At 38.1% G+C, this 17500-nt stretch overlaps 1 protein-coding gene across 3 annotated transcripts in view; it reads right to left on the reverse strand.

Moving 5' to 3' along the window:
* LOC110059710 (uncharacterized) overlaps positions 1–4703 on the reverse strand; it is a 29539-nt gene extending 24836 nt beyond the window's left edge. The window contains exons 1-2 of one of the 3 annotated variants that reach the window (XM_020766437.2): positions 4487–4621; positions 1326–1431 (exon numbers count right to left, since the gene is read on the reverse strand). In XM_020766437.2, coding sequence (XP_020622096.1) covers positions 1326–1397 — 72 coding nt within the window. In that variant the 5' untranslated portion in view covers positions 1398–1431; positions 4487–4621. Of the gene's footprint in view, positions 1–1325; positions 1432–4486 lie in introns of all 3 variants that reach the window. The other 2 variants (XM_020766435.2, XM_020766436.2) reach the window with 2 other exon arrangements.
* Positions 4704–17500: the final 12797 nt, after the last annotated feature.

Genomic DNA, 17500 nt, shown 5'->3' on the forward strand with positions numbered 1-17500 from the left:
GGAATCTGTGTTGGAAACCCGCTAGGAAATGATCTTCCACAATGCCTTGTGTACCCTCCTAGAACGGCCGTCCCGGAAGAGTGTCTTAAAGTTGAGGATGTTGTCACGTCGATATTTAGAAGAGATGGGCCATACATCGCACAGCTCTTGGAAGGGAATTATTTCACCAATGCTGCAAGAAGCAGAATCACCACCAACCTTGAGCGGGAAGTCAGAAATTATGTTTACACCTTCATGTACCCTGAAGAGTACACTCTGACGGAAAGCATTGCTGCTTCTTGCAGCATTGGTGAAAGAGACTCCCATAGCAGCACAAGCGGCGACAAAGAACTCGACGACAGCGGAGATGAAGATGAGTGCCAGTGAAAGTTGCATTCGAAAATAACAGTGTTAAATACTTCTTTTCAGTAGCTACAAATGCTTTTTGTCGCCAAACGTTTTTTTAAAGCAGAAGGAAAGTTTGTAATAAATTTGTATCCTGCCTTCTATATTTATTCTATAGCAATTTTTTTGATATTCAAACATTATGCCATTTTAAAGTTTTACTAAAATATTTCACATGACCCCCCCTTTTTCCCTTATTTTTTTGGGATGGCCCCCCCTCGAAAGCCATTTTTTTTCGCATGGCCCCCCCCCAAATCCCACCAGCCCCCCCTACCTTATAAAAAATGAACGGTCCCTAAGTGGGCTAGTGTCAATCGGTGCAAGACATACTTGTTATTGTACTAGCGTGAGGTCAGTATTGGAGAAATATTAGTTGAGTTCTTTTTATGCAGGTTTATGGACCGAACTGCAGACAAGGTCCATAAACTTGTAAAAAAAGAACAAGACCAATATTCTTCAATATGGACCGAACAAGCTAGTTTGATGAAGTAAAGAATTATTTTATTATAATGGCTCTTTTTAATCTGCTGATAAATTGATGTGTCTCCGTGATCCATTCTTAATATTTCTCCAAAACAGATCTCATGCTAGTTCAAGAATATATAGATTTAGCCAAGCCCAAAAGCTTAGCTCCTGATTGCAATAATTAACCGTAAACAAAAAAGAGGATTTGTTTTTCTTGGATCAGAAACTCAAAAAGTGATCAGTTGTGAGCATGTAATTGTTCAGCGTGTGGTTTCACTACTTTTACTATACCCATTTAGAAATTACGTATGCAAAATATCAGGGACTTTCCAAAAGACAGTTGTGCAAAGAATATGTTGGAGGACAAGTCAACCAAGGGTTAATTTGCACCAAAATTTTGCCTTTGCACATACTCCCTCCTTCTCCCCCAGGGTAATAACCCGACTTAACCCTGCGATCCAATCAAAAACCAGTACCTGATCAGCAGTCAACTTCAAAAACATGCAACCTCGATGAGCTCCGAAGCTAAGTCTGCGATATATGGTCATGTGATACTGGTCAGTGGATACCTTGTTTTGACAGCTGTCAATTAACCATAACATAAATGCCCAATATCAAAGATATACCTATGGTAATGGTGCTACTTTCTTATTTTTCAAGGTATTGGGCTTGGCGTACGGACGTATGCCAAACTTTTTTAGATCAATGGGTAAAATAACATGTATAACTTATTTTTTGGGAGGCTGTATTGCAAAATTCAGACTGCTTAGGGAGCCAATCAAAATTCTTATTCTCACCACAGACCAGTTGAACCATACAATGAATTACCACATCAACTCTGTGTGGACAAATTCAACCAAAAAGATTTTAAAAAGGGATAATAAACTACCACAAGGTCTTTTGAAAGTTCCCTCACTTTGTCCTACAATATTATCATCACGCAATATGGAGAGTTGGGGGCAACTTTCTCCAAAGATTACTTTTGATAAGTTAATAAAGATGGTGAATTTTAAGCTCGGTAATGAAATGTGAAGGTGAATTAATCAACATGACACGAGCGTGGGACAAAGAAAAATTCTGAGTCCCCGACAGGAATCGAACCCATGATGAATTCAAAAATTCACCATCTTTATTAACTTATCACTACTCACGATGAATTCAATAGCGTTGATCCTAGCAGTATGCAGGACACCTGTCATATATGAACTCAGTTAAATGACCTTGCTCTCCATGAGTTCTCGTAGCTCAGTGGATAGAGCGCCCACCTGGTGTTCGGGAGGTCATGGGTTCGATTCCTGTTGGGGACTCAGAATTTTTCTTTGTCCCACGCTCGTGTCATGTTGATTAATTCACCTTCACATTTCATTACCGAGCTTAAAATTCACCATCTTTATTAACTTATCACTACTCACGATGAATTCGATAGCGTTGATCCTAGCAGTATGCAGGACACCTGTCATATATGAACTCAGTTAAATGACCTTGCTCTCCATGAGTTCTCGTAGCTCAGTGGATAGAGCGTCCGCCCGGTGTTCGGGAGGTCATGGGTTCAATTCCTGTCGGGGACTCAGAATTTTTCTTTGTCCCACGCTCGTGTCATGTTGATTAATTCACCTTCACAAGATTACTTTTGTATCTTTTCGTCTGAAAGCATGAAACCTAACCAGGTTTATGAGGTTGTCTGTCATCTCAAATTTTGTTCCTTTTTTTGATAGAGAGCAGAATGCAAATTATGTTTTGGTTGATACTATCAACAATGAACATATTACATCACAAATAATTATTGTATCACAATTTCTACATTGTTATTCAATAAAACAACATTCCTAAGGACTATTTGTTACTGTTAAATTCTCCTTACCGGTAAACATGATAAGACTTATGGACCAGGGCCATGAAGGGGGTTGATAGACTAGGGGTCCAGGTTCTCCTTTCTCACTAAAAAACGGCACTCAATGGAGAGTGCTTACTACAAAGGGGGGTGCTTCTTGGAAGGAGGTCATTTCGATATGTGAACTGCCCCCAAGTAAGCTTAAGCAAGCATTCATTTCAAACATGCTGTTAAAAGTTCATTAAGGGCAACCCTAAAACACAGAATCCAGAATCTGGAAACCGGAAACTCTAATCTGGAATCTGGAACTGGAAACCAGAATATGGAATCCAGAATCCGGAATCCGGAATCTGGAATCCGGATTCCAGATATTATGAATGACGGTAGAAATAATTCACTTCAGCAATGTCTAATAAATAAATATTGGGAAAAATTATTTTGTTGTTATTTATTTTCTTTGCTTTACTTCAACCACAAACTGTATTTGTTAGAAACTTATTGACATGTTCTGAACAACCTTTAGCTATACATCTGGCCCGGTTGTTCTAAAGCTGGATAAAGCTATCCATTGGGTAAATCACTATCCAGTCAGGGTTAGTGATTTTTTGGGTGGACAGAGTTACCCATAACCTGCTACCAGGCTCTAGTAGCTGTCTCTAGTGTCTGAGCAGGCTCTAGCGTCTAGTGTCTTTTTGTGTTGGCATGTAAGCGAGTTTCTTCTTGCGGCTTTGGCACTTGCACCCCTGGCTCAAACATGAGAACCTGCTCGCAGGCTAAGTTACCCATTTTTTGTTCAACCTGGCCCTGGTGAGAGTGCGGTTCTTGTCTAGATCAAATTGCTCTGAGAAGACTGGTGAGTAGCACAATAGCAAAGTAACAAGCTATCACGGTGAGTTTCTGGCTGTCTTGTAGCATCTTTTAACAACATGTGATCTGATCCATTCGCAAGCGAGAAGTAAGTGTGCCACATTTCTATAAATTGTTTTAATATGATGGCTGGCAAGAATATGTAGTGGTGATTTGTAACAGTATCTGTATGGAATAATGTTGATCTGGAATTAGTCTCCGTTGGAAAAAACAAATTTATTTAGACAAGCCACGTTAGCCTTTGGACATCGAAAGTGGGGGGGCATGACCATCGATGTACAGGGGGCTGCCACTGACGGACACCCTGTTCTCTATGACATTTTCTGCCTTGTTTAATATCTACTAGACATAAAGGCCAAATTTATACCTCCGGTAAATTGCAGATCACTTATTAAACAAAATGGCAATTACCAGCAAGCTTATTTCAGACGCTCTCAGGCTGCTTAGAATCAAATTATGATGCACTTTATTTAGATTCTCATAATCATAGTCCTCGCTAGAAATAATAATTGCATGAATTTCAACAGACAGGAAATTTTTGTTTCAAAAAAGGTTAAGTTCGAGGTCCTTTTTACTTGGCCTCTTATTTTTTACAGGCAAACGCTATGCAAAATAATTTTCGCGTATTTGAAGAACTTGTTTTCTTTGATTTGTGGACTCTAGATTCCAGTCTCCGGTTTCCGGTTTCCGGATTCCGGTTTCCGGTTTCGGATTCTGAATTCCGGGTTCCTCGTTTTAGGGTTGCCCTTTCATTTACATCTTGCAAAATGAGTGCAAGATTAAATAAATGAACAAAATCTAAATACAAAAATAACTATGAAAAGCTCAGCTAAAATGGAATAAAATTACAACAAATAAAAGTGGTCAGAGATGGTGCCCTTAAATTTTGTAGAAGAGTCTATCGACAAGGAATCAAAGGGAGGACTGTTCACCACTTACCAAAACGCTTGGAACTGCCGCAAGTAGGCAAGAATGCATACAAAGAAGCAACGAAAATCTTACTGCTGCTTCAGAACCATAAAATGAAAAGTACAAAGGCAACGACAACGCTCCCGTTATCAACAGGATTACGTTGCTTGCTGCGATAAGAGATATGCAACCTAATATCGCCATTTTGGATTTCCCAGTACTAGTCAGAGGTAAGTTTAGCTAGGAGCAAATACGTCATGTATACGGACCGGACGGATTCGCCAGGCAAACGTTATTACTAGGGCTTCCGTAGGAAAGCGGTCACCCCAAAACGCAGACCATGCAGACTGCAGACTGTTACGGTGGCTTAGAATACGGTGGCTTAGAAGGGTCATCGAAAGCATCTCTTTATTTTTTCTTACGACACTTAATAACTGTCGATCGACACTTATTAACTGACCATCGACACTTACAGCTGTCGAAAACGATAACTGTCGATCGCTACTTATAACTGTCGATCGACACTTATAACTGTCGATCGCCACTTATAACTGTCGATCGCCACTTATAACTGTCGATCGCCACTTATAACTGTCGATCGCCACTTATAACTGTCGATCGCCACTTATAACTGTCGATCGCCACTTATAACTGTCGATCGACACTTATAACTGTCGATCGCCACTTACAACTGTCGATCGACACTTATAACTGTCGATCGACACTTATAACTGTCGATCGACACTTATAACTGTCGATCGACACTTATAACTGTCGATCGACACATACACACACACACACACACATACACACATACATACATACATACATACATACATACATACATACATACATACATACATACATACATACATACATACATACATACATACATACATACATACATACATACATACATACATACATACATACATACATACATACATACATAATTTATTTGATAAAGCAGGTTGGAGATCAAATTGGCAAGACGCTAAGTCCTGATGTGGACCTGCACTATCTAAAATTATAAATTAATAAAATCCTACGTTATACATAATCCTACATAATTAAGACAATGGCTGAATAAATAGTGATAGCTAAAAATAGATAAGTAGTAACAATATACAGTAAAATTTTAAAAGTAATTGAAGTCTAAGGATTTGTTTGAAATAGAGCAGGACGCTTTTGTAAAACTGATAGATTTTACAAGGTCCTTGTTTGCCTTAAGTTTTTTCTTGAAAGAACCCAGGTTAGAGCAGGTCTTGATGTCATCGGGAAGGAGCTTCCAAGATAGCGCAGCACGGTGTTTAAAGGAAGATCTTCCCATTTCTGTTCTTGGTCTATCGACCTCAACATTGAAGGATTTTCTTAAGTTATAAGTAGTCTTGGGTTTCACTAGTAAGTTATTTAGGGGTTCGATGCTATTTCCATAATAAATATTGTGCGTAATAATTAAAAGCCTCTTAATGTAAAATGAGAGAATAGGGTTCCAATGAGGAGCGTCCGTGATATGATCACTGTGGATGTAATGCGGTAGATTGTTAATAATTCTTGTTGCTCTCAAATGTATTCGGTCTATATCATCTAGCAGGGCTGAAGAACAAGATGCCCAGATTGCAATACCGTATAGAACACTGGGGATAATTGTTTTATAATAAATAGTTTCCAGGACTGGTTTTGATAGGAACTTTATCCGTTTTAAGACTGCTACTTTGTTGCTGAAGGACTTACCAACGTTCGTAATGTGTTCTTGCCATGATAGCTTGTTGTCAATTGTTAACCCAAGACATTTAGATGATTGTTTGTACTCAATAGTGCTATTGCCTATGGTTAGCCAAATGTTGCAAAATTCAACAACTTGGACCTTCATATTCAACAACTTATATTTATGTTCAACAACATATATTTATATTCAACATTTTATATTTATATTCAACGATACGCATTTTCTTTCAACTTCAACCCAAATTATTTTCATTCAACAAAAATATTTGTTCAACTTCAACCAAAAATAATTTCATTCAACAAAAATATTTGCTCAACTTCAACCGAAAATAATTTCATTCAACAACAATATTTGTTCAACTTCAACCCAGATTATTTTCATTCAACAAAAATATTTGTTCAACGTCAACCAAAAATAATTTCATTCAACAACATTATTTGTTCAACTTCAACCACAATTATTTTTATTCAACAATAAAGTTCCCGGACATTCAAAATATCGTCATTCAACAAAATTCCCCGTCCCACCCCCTGAACTACCCCGAACGCTGTCACAAATCCCTAGTGTTTTGGGTACCCAAAACACTGAAAGCGTAAAACTGATGCAAGTGAAATCATCCACAATTCTGCTCAAAACCCATTTATCTTCTTACGAAGCTTTGTCTCAATAAATTAAAGCGTTCTTTCAGGAGTGCTCACCGGAGCCGATATACGAAATATCCGCTCCGCAGGGCTTAGTGCGCTGGCTGGGATTCTTAAGCATTGGCATGGAACTTGCTGGGAAGCCCGCTTCAAAACAGTTGCTTGCTTACTGGTTTAAACTCCGAAGCTTATCCTAGCTGGAAAATGCGCATTTTTGGCATGAATCTAGCTGGTAAATTTTAATGTGAGGTTTTCCCTGGTAGACTAGCTCCATTACCAGCCGCCACTCTGGAAAATTAGCCCCGGGAAATTAGCATGCACTCATCAACCGAAGGCATTTCGCGCAAAGAATGGACTCGGGGTGCCGCCTAGTGATATGGTCACTTAGGATTCGTCTATCCAGGCATGCGCTGCGTCATATTACACAGCAGTTATATGACCCCTGTGTGACAGCTGAGCTGTCGACTTTGAAAGCGAAAACGTTGCTATTGAAGGCACGGTCACATCCCAGCCAAAGCTTTTGGCTACAGCGCTCTACAGAGTCGGGAACGGTTTCTTAATAAGAGAGTTGATTTTATTTCAACAAGGTAAGTTTCCTGTGCTTTCTCTTGTCTGTTAGCTGTGTAGTTTCAGACCTACTCTGCTATTCTGTATTTGCCGTTATTGTTCTGACCAAGTTGGATAACAATTAATTTTATGTGCATTATCCCCGGCCATTATCTTCTTGGTGTGCTTTCCGTTTAGACAACCAGATCTTCTTTTTTGTTTAACACATGTCGAAAATTCTTGATTTACTTATTTAGATGTTTACAATTTTGTTTCAGCAATCGTCAGAATCGTTTCGTGTAACGCTATTGCAGCTAAAGACCATTTACTGAGGTATGTCAGTCTTGTAAGCTGTTGTATGTCTTTCGTGCAATAGCACCGGGAATAGTGTCGTCTTTGACAAATGCTTATGCGTGCCGTCTACTTTATATGTAACATGTTTACTTGCACAGCTAGTAAGCTTATATACACTTGGTATTTAAATTTAAATCAAATTCTAGGCACGAGTATTCTCATCATATCGCGAACATTTCATCTAAGTGTGTGCTTACCATACATCGACAGACAGACAGACCAGGACATTTAAGCAAAAGTCGCGGATTGTAGTTGTTTTGTTTTTCGCTATATCGTTTTTGGGCTATTGATACTGTTATATTTATGATACTGCTATATTTATGGAAAATGGAACAGTTCGTTCTGCTCGGACTTTTTAGAATAATGGTAATGTGGCAGAAACTTTAAGAGAACGAAATCTTATTATCTGAACTTATGAGCTGTTGTTTCCTTTGATTTTACACTTCTTCCGAAAAGATATTCCACCGTTCCCTTGGGTGTCCCTGATGTTTTGCTACGAAATTTACGTCTTGAAGTGTCAAGGGTGGAATTCTGTGAGCGACTTTCGTGCTTCATTTCTATGATTTCCAATCAGGTTATTCTTAGTTTAATAGCGCGCGCGAATATACGTATGTATATTTTATTTGTATGAGTTCGGCTTGAACGCGTCCCAAGCAAGGAAACAAACAAGGTTTTATACGTAGCTTAACATTCCGTTGTTTCTACATTCACAAAGCTTGTTCTAAGAAAAAGGTAACTTGGATTTCCAGGGTTACAAACGATGCAATTTTTTGGTGTTTGTATTTTCGTGCAATTTTGACGCAAATCCCGAAAGAACTGTATCGCGATGCAAAGCAGCGAAATTTTATCGCGTGTGCCATAGTTTCTTGAGCGGCGCGTGACGCCAGAATAACAGTTCATTTTTTTAGGCTTGCCATAAGTCGACTCTTTCTTGAAGCGGAACAAGTGCAACTGCGAGAAGTCTTCTCGTTCCGCCAACACGCACGAGTTGAAATTTAATTTATTTAACATTGGCGCGAAAATATCGTTGCCCACCGATGACCAGATATGATGACCTTGCCTCGAAAAAACACTCTCTCAGGCCACTCCTTCCTAAATACGAAATAACTGAAGCATGTTTGATTAACATGATACTGGGTTAACGTTCATACTAGTACGAACGAAGGGCGCTAAAAAATGCCCAAATTTTGAATTAGGGTAGCTGCTGTGGTCTTGCAAATGTTTACGAAACATATAGGTCGACTTGAGATGAAGATGAAGTTAAGATGAAGAAAAAAAAAATACTTTTAGCGTTCGAAAAGGTTCCCGGCGAGGACAGAAAAAAAATTTGGCGAGCGCGAAACAGAATAATTCGGAGAGTGAAGCGATCGGGGCGGGACAGGGTAGCCTGTAGACTTATATTTTTGATGTGCCTATCCGCCGTTTGTGATAAGCCTGCAACAAATCAATCAATGAGGTAATTAGACCTGTCAAGAAGCTACATTTTCTGTACTGGCAAACAGATCTAATCGACCTAATCATTCAGCCAGGCCCGGCGGAAGTAACATGTTCACGGAATATTTCAAATTTTGTCCCTCCAGAGCCAATATTTAGAGAGCTTAAAACATATTTTGCAATACCGAAATGAGCCTAAAGAAATTATTAGCAAATGATAGAGGTGTCATGTAGATAACAGCGGAAAGTCCGGAAACTACGCCCTTGACCACTTGAGAAAAGTTTTCATCTTTGCCGGCTAAAAAACCACAAAAATTTGAAACCGCAACGGGAAAGGAAAACTTTTAGACAGAAACGGAGGGTCGCACTAGTGGGAGATAATTGTCAGTACCAAATTTCAAATTTGTTTCCTTGGCGATGTCATCCCAAGCTTTGCGGGCTTGACTGCTGTTGATGCGATCGAAATTCTCGGCTCACAGGTTGAACAGCATTTTTTCTTCGTCATCTGACCATCTTTCATAAGATCGTTTTCCAGTATCTACGGGTTCAGGATCAGGAGACGATTGGGAAGACGAAGATGACGACGTTTGTGAAGCGCTTGCCTGCATGGACTTGGTCGGTAGAGCGCTTTCCTGCGCAATGCTCGCATGTGAAGTGCTCGGTTGCGTTCCCCTTCCAGTCATATCATTGTAGACGGGAGCATACTGCGGGTATTCCATGCTATCGCCGTAAAAACCTTGAAAACCTCGTTTTTCATGTTACGCTGACAAGCGTTGACAATTCCCGCTGTGATTCCCATTGTTTGGCTCGACTTTTCGAAAATCTGCCTGCCCCACCCAAGCACTACGGCGTCTTTGATGTTTGCCGATTCGCAAAGTTTTTGCCAAAGCGAAAAACCTGCGGTCACACTAGGCAAAGGCCCGCGATGACAGATTTCAACCGCAAATTAAACGAATTCTGGCAAAGATTTCCCAAGTGCGACCCAAAACTTCTTCTGAACATCGTAACTTGTTTGAGAGAAGTGTTTGTGATCTCGCAAGGGATTCCAAAACTTCGTAACATCTTAACTTACTTTAGAAAAGTGTTTGTGATCTCGCAAGAGATTGCTAATCTTCTTCTGAGCATCTTAACTTATTTTAGAGAAGTGTTTGTGATCTCACAAGAGATTCCAAAACTTCGTAACATCTTAACTTGCTTTAGAAGAGTGTTTGTGATCTCGCAAGGGATTCCAAAACTTCTTCTAAACATCTTAACTTACTCTAGAGAAGTGTTTGTGATCTCGCAAGGGATTCCAAAACTTCGTAACATCTTTACTTACTTTAGAAAAGTGTTTGTGATCTCGCAAGGGATTCCAAAACTTCTTCTAAACATCTCAACTTATTTTAGAGAAGTGTTTGTGATCTCGCAAGGGATTCCAAAACTTCGTAACACCTTTACTTACTTTAGAAAAGTGTTTGTGATCTCGCAAGGGATTCCAAAACTTCTTCTGAACATCGTAACTTACTTTAGAGAAGTGTTTGTGATCTCGCAAGGGGATTCCAAAACTTCGTAACATCTTAACTTACTTTAGAAAAGTGCTTGTGATCTCGCAAGGGATTCCAAAACTTCTTCTGAACACCTTAACGTATTTTAGAGAAGTGTTTGTGCTCTCGCAAGGGATTCGAAAACTTCTTCTGAACACCTTAACGTATTTTAGAGAAGTGTTTGTGATCTCGCAAGGGATTCGAAAACTTCGTAACATTTTTACTTACTTTAGAAAAGTGTTTGTGATCTCGCAAGGGATTCCAAAACTTCCTCTGTACACCTTACCTTAATTTAGAGAAGTGTTTGTGATCTCGCAAGGGATTCCAAAACTTCTTCTGAACACCTTAACGTATTTTAGAGAAGTGTTTGTGATCTCGCAAGGGATTCGAAAACTTCGTAACATTTTTACTTACTTTAGAAAAGTGTTTGTGATCTCGCAAGGGATTCCAAAACTTCTTCTGTACACCTTACCTTAATTTAGAGAAGTGTTTGTGATCTCGCAAGGGATTCCAAAACTTCTTCTGAACACCTTAACGTATTTTAGAGAAGTGTTTGTGATCTCGCAAGGGATTCGAAAACTTCGTAACATTTTTACTTACTTTAGAAAAGTGTTTGTGATCTCGCAAGGGATTCCAAAACTTCTTCTGTACACCTCACCTTAATTTAGAGAAGTGTTTGTGATCTCGCAAGGGATTCCAAAACTTCGTAACATCTTAACCTACTTCAGAAAAGTGTTTGTGATCTCGCAAGGGATTCCAAAACTTCTAATGAACATCTTAACTTACTTTAGAAAAGTGTTTGTGATCTCGCAAGGGATTCCAAAACTTCGTAACATCTTAACTTACTTTAGAAAAGTGTTTGTGATCTCGCAAGGGATTCCAAAACTTCTTCTGAACACCTTAACGTATTTTAGAGAAGTGTTTGTGATCTCCCAAGGGATTCCAAAACTTCGTAACACCTTTACTTACTTTAGAAAAGTGTTTGTGATCTCGCGAGGGATTCCAAAACTTCTTCTGAACACCTTAACGTATTTTAGAGAAGTGTTTGTGATCTCGCAAGAGATTCCAAAACATCGTAACACCTTTACTTACTTTAGAAAAGTGTTTGTGATCTCGCAAGGGATTCCAAAACTTCTTCTGTACACCTTACCTTAATTTAGAGAAGTGTTTGTGATCTCGCAAGGGATTCCAAAACTTCGTAACATCTTTACTTACTTTAGAAAAGTGTTTGTGATCTCGCAAGGGATTCCAAAACTTCTTCTGTACACCTTACCTTAATTTAGAGAAGTGTTTGTGATCTCGCAAGGGATTCCAAAACTTCGTAACATCTTTACTTACTTTAGAAAAGTGTTTGTGATCTCGCAAGGGATTCCAAAACTTCTTCTGAACACCTTAACGTATTTTAGAGAAGTGTTTGTGATCTCGCAAGGGATTCCAAAACTTCGTAACACCTTTACTTACTTTAGAAAAGTGTTTGTGATCTCGCGAGGGATTCAAAAACTTCTTCTGAACACCTTAACGTATTTTAGAGAAGTGTTTGTGATCTCGCAAGGGATTCCAAAACATCGTAACACCTTTACTAACTTTAGAAAAGTGTTTGTGATCTCGCAAGGGATTTCAAAACTTCTTCTGTACACCTTACCTTAATTTAGAGAAGTGTTTGTGATCTCGCAAGGGATTCCAAAACTTCGTAACATCTTAACTTACTTTAGAAAAGTGTTTGTGATCTCGCAAGGGATTCCAAAACTTCTTCTGAACATCGTAACTTACTTTAGAGAAGTGTTTGTGATCTCGCAAGGGATTCCAAAACTTCTTCTGAACATCTTAACTTACTTTAGAGAAGTGTTTGTGATCTCGCAAGGGATTCCAAAAATTCGTAACACCTTTACTTACTTTAGAAAAGTGTTTGTGATCTCGCGAGGGATTCCAAAACTTCTTCTGAACACCTTAACGTATTTTAGAGAAGTGTTTGTGATCTCGCAAGAGATTCCAAAACATCGTAACACCTTTACTTACTTTAGAAAAGTGTTTGTGATCTCGCAAGGGATTCCAAAACTTCTTCTGTACACCTTACCTTAATTTAGAGAAGTGTTTGTGATCTCGCAAGGGATTCCAAAACTTCGTAACATCTTTACTTACTTTAGAAAAGTGTTTGTGATCTCGCAAGGGATTCCAAAACTTCTTCTGTACACCTTACCTTAATTTAGAGAAGTGTTTGTGATCTCGCAAGGGATTCCAAAACTTCGTAACATCTTTACTTACTTTAGAAAAGTGTTTGTGATCTCGCAAGGGATTCCAAAACTTCTTCTGAACACCTTAACGTATTTTAGAGAAGTGTTTGTGATCTCGCAAGGGATTCCAAAACTTCGTAACACCTTTACTTACTTTAGAAAAGTGTTTGTGATCTCGCGAGGGATTCAAAAACTTCTTCTGAACACCTTAACGTATTTTAGAGAAGTGTTTGTGATCTCGCAAGGGATTCCAAAACATCGTAACACCTTTACTAACTTTAGAAAAGTGTTTGTGATCTCGCAAGGGATTTCAAAACTTCTTCTGTACACCTTACCTTAATTTAGAGAAGTGTTTGTGATCTCGCAAGGGATTCCAAAACTTCGTAACATCTTAACTTACTTTAGAAAAGTGTTTGTGATCTCGCAAGGGATTCCAAAACTTCTTCTGAACATCGTAACTTACTTTAGAGAAGTGTTTGTGATCTCGCAAGGGATTCCAAAACTTCTTCTGAACATCTTAACTTACTTTAGAGAAGTGTTTGTGATCTCGCAAGGGATTCCAAAAATTCGTAACATCTTAACTTACTTTAGAAAAGTGTTTGTGATCTCGCAAGAGATTCCAAAACTTCTTCTGAACACCTTAACGTATTTTAGAGAAGTGTTTGTGATCTCGCAAGGGATTCCAAAAATTCCCAACATCTTAACTTACTTTAGAAAAGTGTTTGTGATCTCGCAAGGGATTCCAAAACTTCGTAACATTTTCACTTACTTTAGAGAAGGGTTTGTGATCTCGCAAGGGATTCCAAAACTTCTTCTGTACACCTCACCTTAATTTAGAGAAGTGTTTGTGATCTCGCAAGGGATTCCAAAAATTCGTAACATCTTAGCTTACTTTGGAAAAGTGTTTGTGATCTCGCAAAGGATTCCAAAACTTCTTCTGAACACCTTAACGTATTTCAGAGAAGTGTTTGTGATCTCGCAAGAGATTCCAAAACTCCGTAACATTTTTACTTACTTTAGAAAAGTGTTTGTGATCTCGCAAGGGATTCCAAAACTTCTTCTGTACACCTTACCTTAATTTAGAGAAGTGTTTGTGATCTCGCAAGGGATCCCAAAACTTCGTAACATCTTAACCTACTTCAGAAAAGTGTTTGTGATCTTGCAAGGGATTCCAAAACTTCTTCTGAACATCTTAACTTACTTTAGAGAAGTGTTTGTGATCTCCCAAGGGATTCCAAAACTTCGTAACATCTTTACTTACTTTAGAAAAGTGTTTGTGATCTCGCAAGAGATTCCAAAACTTCTTGTGAACACCTTAACGTATTTTAGAGAAGTGTTTGTGATCTCGCAAGGGATTCCAAAAATTCGTAACATCTTAGCTTACTTTGGAAAAGTGTTTGTGATCTCGCAAAGGATTCCAAAACTTCTTCTGAACACCTTAACGTATTTCAGAGAAGTGTTTGTGATCTCGCAAGAGATTCCAAAACTCCGTAACATTTTTACTTACTTTAGAAAAGTGTTTGTGATCTCGCAAGGGATTCCAAAACTTCTTCTGTACACCTTACCTTAATTTAGAGAAGTGTTTGTGATCTCGCAAGGGATTCCAAAACTTCGTAACATGTTAACTTACTTCACAAAAGTGTTTTTGATCTCGCAAGGGATTCCAAAACTTCTTCTGAACATCTTAACTTACTTTAGAGAAGTGTTTGTGATCTCGCAAGAGATTCCAAAACCTCGTAACATCTTTACTTACTTTAGAAAAGTGTTTGTGATCTCGCAAGAGATTCCAAAACTTCTTCTGAACACCTTAACGTATTTTAGAGAAGTGTTTGTGATCTCGGAAGGGATTCCAAAAATTCGTAACATCTTAACTTACTTTAGAAAAGTGTTTGTGATCTCGCAAGGGATTCCAAAACTTCTTCTGAACACCTTAACGTATTTTAGAGAAGTGTTTGTGATCTCGGAAGGGATTCCAAAAATTCGTAACATCTTAACTTACTTTAGAAAAGTGTTTGTGATCTCGCAAGGGATTCCAAAATTTCTTCTGAACACCTTACCTTAATTTAGAGAAGTGTTTGTGATCTTGCAAGGGATTCCAAAACTTCTTCTGAACATCGTAACTTACTTTAGAGAAGTGTTTGTGATCTCGCAAGGGATTCCAAAACTTCGTAACATCTTTACTTACTTTAGAAAAGTGTTTGTGATCTCGCAAGGGATTTCAAAACTTCTTCTGAACACCTTATCTTAATTTAGAGAAGTGTTTGTGATCTCGCAAGGGATTCCAAAACTTCGTAACATCTTAACTTACTTCACAAAAGTGTTTGTGATCTCGCAAGGGATTCCAAAACTTCTTCTGAACACCTTAACGTATTTTAGAGAAGTGTTTGTGATCTCGCAAGGGATTCGAAAACTTCGTAACATTTTTACTTACTTTAGAAAAGTGTTTTTGATCTCGCAAGGGATTCCAAAAGTTCTTCTGAACATCGTAACTTACTTTAGAGAAGTGTTTGTGATCTCGCAAGGGATTCCAAAACTTCGTAACATCTTTACTTACTTTAGAAAAGTGTTTGTGATCTCGCAAGGGATTCCAAAACTTCTACTGAACACCTTAACGTATTTTAGAGAAGTGTTTGTGATCTCGTAAGGGATTCGAAAACTTCGTAACATCTTTACTTACCTTAGAAAAGTGTTTGTGATCTCGCAAGGGATTCCAAAACTTCTTCTGAACACCTTACCTTAATTTAGAGAAGTGTTTGTGATCTCGCAAGGGATTCCAAAACTTCGTAACATCTTTACTTACTTTAGAAAAGTGTTTGTGATCTCGCAAGGGATTCCAAAACTTCTTCTGAACATCGTAACTTACTTTAGAGAAGTGTTTGTGATCTCGCAAGGGATTCCAAAACTTCTTCTGAACATCTTAACTTACTTTAGAGAAGTGTTTGTGATCTCGCAAGGGATTCCAAAACTTCGTAACATCTTTACTTACTTTAGAAAAGTGTTTGTGATCTCGCAAGGGATTCCAAAACTTCTCTTGAACATCTTAACTTATATTAGAGAAGTGTTTGTGATCTTGCAAGGGATTCCAAAACTCCTACAGTTTATTTGACAAGATGAATGCTGTAACAAGGTTTCCGAAAACTGCAGAAAAAAAACGAAATTCACTACCTATACTAAGAGAAATACTTCAAAACTCTCTTTGGTTCTCCTGAAGGTTCCTTGAACATCGTAGTTTGTTATTCAACTGTATGAGTGTTTTTTAATTTATGAACGTTTCCTAATCATTGAAGGGTTTACAAAGATTTTACTTAGAAGAAGTGCAGTTACATATAGGTTATTTTAAACAATTATACCCATTTACGTGAAGTGTTATTATTTACGACTGTTCTTCGCGATTTTATTTTATTGTGTTCACATGATGTAAGTTTCTCCGCAGGTTCTAGAGTGAAACGTGGAGTAATTTGTTGGTGTTGGTGTTTTGCTGAACAAATTGCATTTCAGGTATGATATAGGCTAGCTTTCCTGCAATTTGAAAAGGGAAAAAAAGGCACTTGCGTCCATATAGAGGTGTTTTTTTAACAGTTAGACACGAGTTATTTTATGAAGGCAAGAGTGTTTTTTTTTAGTTTTATTAGGCAATTTCAAAGATAAAGGTACAAGACTGTCAATTTTTCCTTTTGAAGGTCAAAAAAGTCAATACCATTTTTCAAGATAAAGATCAACGCGCGCATGCTAATTGTTGTTCCTTTCCTTTTTACACAGGTTGAAAGAGAGAGTTGACTGTGAGACCATTTTGCGTCAACACTGTAATTCAGGTAGGTAATTCACCTCATATAATAACGTTAAGGACTGCAAAAAGATTCTAAGGAAAGCTCTTTTTAACAGCTCAGTTTCACGAAAATAAGTAGACATATGGTCAGCTTCATATTACTAATTTCTGGTAGAAATGCTAGCGTCGGACGTGGTGATGGTTGTTGAGCATCTGACATAAGCAGTTAGAAGAAGTGTTATGCAAATGGCAACTGGAATTATGCAGTTTACAAGCGTCGAGGTCAAGATAGTGCCTTCCTAGCAAACGTTTTGTTTAGTAAAGCATATTAAATAATTAGTAGCGTCTAAAACAGATATAATTAATCAGTAGCAAGATTCAGTTTTCTGTCAGAAACTCGAAAGCCTCCAGTAGAAAAGATCCAATGCAAAACTGGCAGCCTAAATGTATGTCGCCCAGAAGAAACATTTCCCTAAAGGAATTAAAACTATTTACCTTGAAGATTAGGACAAAATAAATCACTGTGTTGAGTTTTCAGGCTATCTTCTTCTCTAATTGGAGATCACAATTACGTATACGTTATCAAAAAAGTGAAAACGAGGCTATGTAGGCCAGAGTCGTTTTATTCCTTTATAATCCGTTAAATAAGTCTCTACTTTGTAACCTTTAAACCAAAAAACGCCAAAGCGTTTTAATATTTTGTTCCATTTGCTTTTTTAGTGTGATCACGTTATAAGAAACGTGACCAGACAACAGAAGGCATTGGTAGCCATTTTTGCATATGGTCAGTTAGAAAAATAGATCGTTAGATGATGTTGTA

This window comes from Orbicella faveolata, unplaced genomic scaffold (assembly GCF_042242905.1).
Source record: "Orbicella faveolata isolate gen_17 unplaced genomic scaffold, um_ofav_v1 contig_47, whole genome shotgun sequence".
Lineage (NCBI taxonomy): Eukaryota > Metazoa > Cnidaria > Anthozoa > Scleractinia > Merulinidae > Orbicella > Orbicella faveolata.